At 41.0% G+C, this 3,014-nt stretch overlaps 1 protein-coding gene across 1 annotated transcript; it reads left to right on the top strand.

Annotated features, from left to right (window-relative positions):
• Positions 1 to 1,906: 1,906 nt before the first annotated feature.
• On the top strand, positions 1,907 to 2,519 carry LOC140926656 (neurexin-4-like). Its single transcript, XM_073376375.1, has one exon. It carries the CDS (start codon positions 2,019 to 2,021, stop codon positions 2,517 to 2,519), a length of 501 nt encoding a protein of 166 aa, XP_073232476.1. The 5' UTR covers positions 1,907 to 2,018.
• Positions 2,520 to 3,014: the final 495 nt, after the last annotated feature.

Below are 3,014 nucleotides of genomic sequence, written 5' to 3'. Positions count from 1 at the left end.
CCCATGAGTAAATGCCTGTTAACCACGGGGAAGCAACGTTTCTGGTGTCCCATTTTCCCAAAATGAAATTATTAACGGGAAAATTTCCATGGATACATAAAAAAGAACAGAAGATGATGATAACAAACTAAGATGTTGATTTTTCCATACACTTCTTTTAAATTAGAATCCTTGCGCCACGATCCCCTGTCTGAACCACGGAACATGTTACATGGGATATACTGAGAAAAAATACGTTTGTGTTTGCCCAGCTGACTTTAGAGGTGAAAACTGCGAAGGTAAAACGTGTTCTGCTAACTTGAGTACAACCTTGTATTTGCTAAAATTCTCTTATTTATAACAAGGGTTTATGACACATAATTAAGTATCATGATCAGTGAAACGATGCAAGAAGATCCTCCTGGTCGACAATGGAGAGTTGCAGAAAATGCAATTAATTTCAAGACGCTGTTAAAGTCTAGTTGTTGAGTTTTTTTTTTCGCGTTAAAAACTTGCAGGAGAGCGTGCTATTTGTAATTTTTTGTTGCCACTTTCTTGACTTCCATCATTCGGGGTGGAATCCCTCTCTACGGACACCCATATATTCGGACAGTTTCGTTTGTCGTAACCAATCAAATCAGCACCAATCCAAAACTTCCAATGCTCCCCCGCGGGGTAGTGACTAAGAAAGATGGCATCTGGTGCCTTATCACTGATATTTCTTCTCTCCACGGTTTTTCAATTAATTATTACATTACTAAGGAAGCCTTCACATTGCATTACGCTACCTTCCACCAAGCTCTCTCTCTAGTTGCACGTCACGGCCCTCGTGGTAAAACTAAACATCAAACACGCCTTCCGACACTGCCCAGCCTGCCCGAAGAACCGCGAGCTACTCGGCATCCACTGGCAGGGCAACTTCTACATTCTCCGCCTCCCCTTTGGCTTACGATCCCATCCCTTGCCCCTTGCCCCTTCTTCTTTAATCACTTGGCCGACGCCTTTGAGTGGCTCCTGAAGAACAACTATCACATTCAAGACCTCATGCATGAAATGGATAACTATTTTACGGTTGGTTCTCCCAATTCTTCGATGTGCACCCACAATGTCGAAACCATCCCTGATGTAGCTTCGCAAGTGGGCATACCCTTGACCCCAGACAAACTTGTAGGACCCACCACCCGCTTGGTTTTTCTAAGTATCCTCACCTTTCTTGCTGAATCGTAATTCTTCCCCCCGATCAGCAATATCATCTCCATAAATATAGGTCTCAAAACAACTCTATACTGCACAGAAACAATTCCAAAGATTTCCCAAAGATACATGTGTACATCCGAACCTGAATTTATCGAGAAAAGCTCAGATCGTTAGCTCATAAAACCGGACCATTCACACAAAGATTTCAAAAAAAGCCAATCACATGTTACCCGGATACTTTAATACATTCTCAATAGTCTCCAGGGCGTTTTATCAGTTCGCTAAGAACCGCATCAGAATCAGAATGTTCTTCGCCCCGGTTTGCCATTTTGACAAAAATAATGGTAAAGTCATATCCATCCGTCTGACAGTTTACAATTTCTATGCGGGGTACCGGGCATATTGAATAATGAGGCACTCGCATGTTGTGAAAATTATCAGTCTAAAATCAATTGGACACTTTCTCTCTGTAGTTGGGTTATCATTCAGCGATTTAATAATTAATAATTTAATAATTGCTAATTAATGGCTTGTGTATATAACTCTGCCTATATTGCAATATCTGTACCACCTCCATCTATCCTTTCACAGATTTTTACTCAACACCTCAACTTCCGACAGTTAACAATTTTTATGCGTAGCACACGACATCTTGAATAATGAAGCACAGCGTTTCTTAAATAATGACTGAAATAAATAACTTAGATCTTTTTCTCTGCTCAGCAGCTGCATTCTTATCCTGCAGCCATTTAAAGAAGGCACACCCTACAGCAACAAGTGGGAATTACACTATTGACTCAGCTGGCGAGGGAGATCTGGAGCCATTCTCAGTGTACTGTGACATGACCAACAAGAACGGAGTTGGTGTGACAGTCATAAGTCACGACAGTGAGAGCAGGACTATTGTGGATGGGTATGAAGATCATGGTAGTTACTCACGTGATATTGATTACACAGGAGCAAGTCTATCTCAGCTCGCCAGTCTCACCAATGTCTCCTCACACTGCGAGCAGTTTATCAAGTACGAGTGTCGCAATGCAGTTTTTTGGTATGAAGCCGATCCAGATGGATGGTGGGTGTCACGTGATTCTACTAAGATGACCTATTGGGGTGGAGCATCACCTGAAAGTGGCAAGTGTGCATGCGGGATGAACAATACATGCGCAAATCCCAACAAAGGCTGCAACTGTGATTCGAATGACGATGTATGGCGTGAAGACAGCGGTCTCCTCACTGACAAGACAAAGCTTCCAGTAAAACAGCTCAGGTTTGGTGATACAGGTGGAAGTGATGAGAAAGCCTACCACACTCTTGGAAAATTAAACTGTTATGGCACAGCATAATCACTTCGGTATCATAGGCACAAACTTATCGGTTAATGTCATAATTTATTGTTTTTTAGTGGAGTGCTAAAAGAAGTCTGTAAATACAAGCATCTGCAGCTTAGGGTCAATTAAAAAAAATCTTACCAATGTAATGTACGAGTTTTCAGACTCTAAAGCAATACCTACACTGTACTCTTAGCAAATGATCACTAAAATACACTCAGGTTTCACCGTGGAAAACATTGGATTGTATTTATAACAGAAAAAAACATTCAATATTATTAGCACTCTAGTAAGCAGCAAAGCTACGGTACTGTTGCAATACGGTATTGCACATTCAATTAGCCGAGATTGTTCAGAACGTTTTTCCCAATACGGACCATTCTTTGTTGATATAAAATTTAATATTCATTTTGCAGTGTAACTTTGTAGTTAAAACCGTTAGGACGCTGAATAAACTTCGCCGTCGTCAAAAGTTGTCTTGTCAGGATATTTTCGCGAATTTCTTCATGC

Source organism: Porites lutea, chromosome 2, assembly GCF_958299795.1.
Source record: "Porites lutea chromosome 2, jaPorLute2.1, whole genome shotgun sequence".
Classification (NCBI taxonomy): domain Eukaryota; kingdom Metazoa; phylum Cnidaria; class Anthozoa; order Scleractinia; family Poritidae; genus Porites; species Porites lutea.
The sequence above is the reverse complement of the archived record's forward strand: the minus strand, read 5'-3'. Positions and strand labels throughout refer to the sequence as shown.

Bases quoted from the DNA above. Each gene is read 5' to 3' on its own strand.
- LOC140926656 (XM_073376375.1), top strand. From the start codon at position 2,019: ATGACCAACAAGAACGGAGTTGGTGTGACAGTCATAAGTCACGACAGT.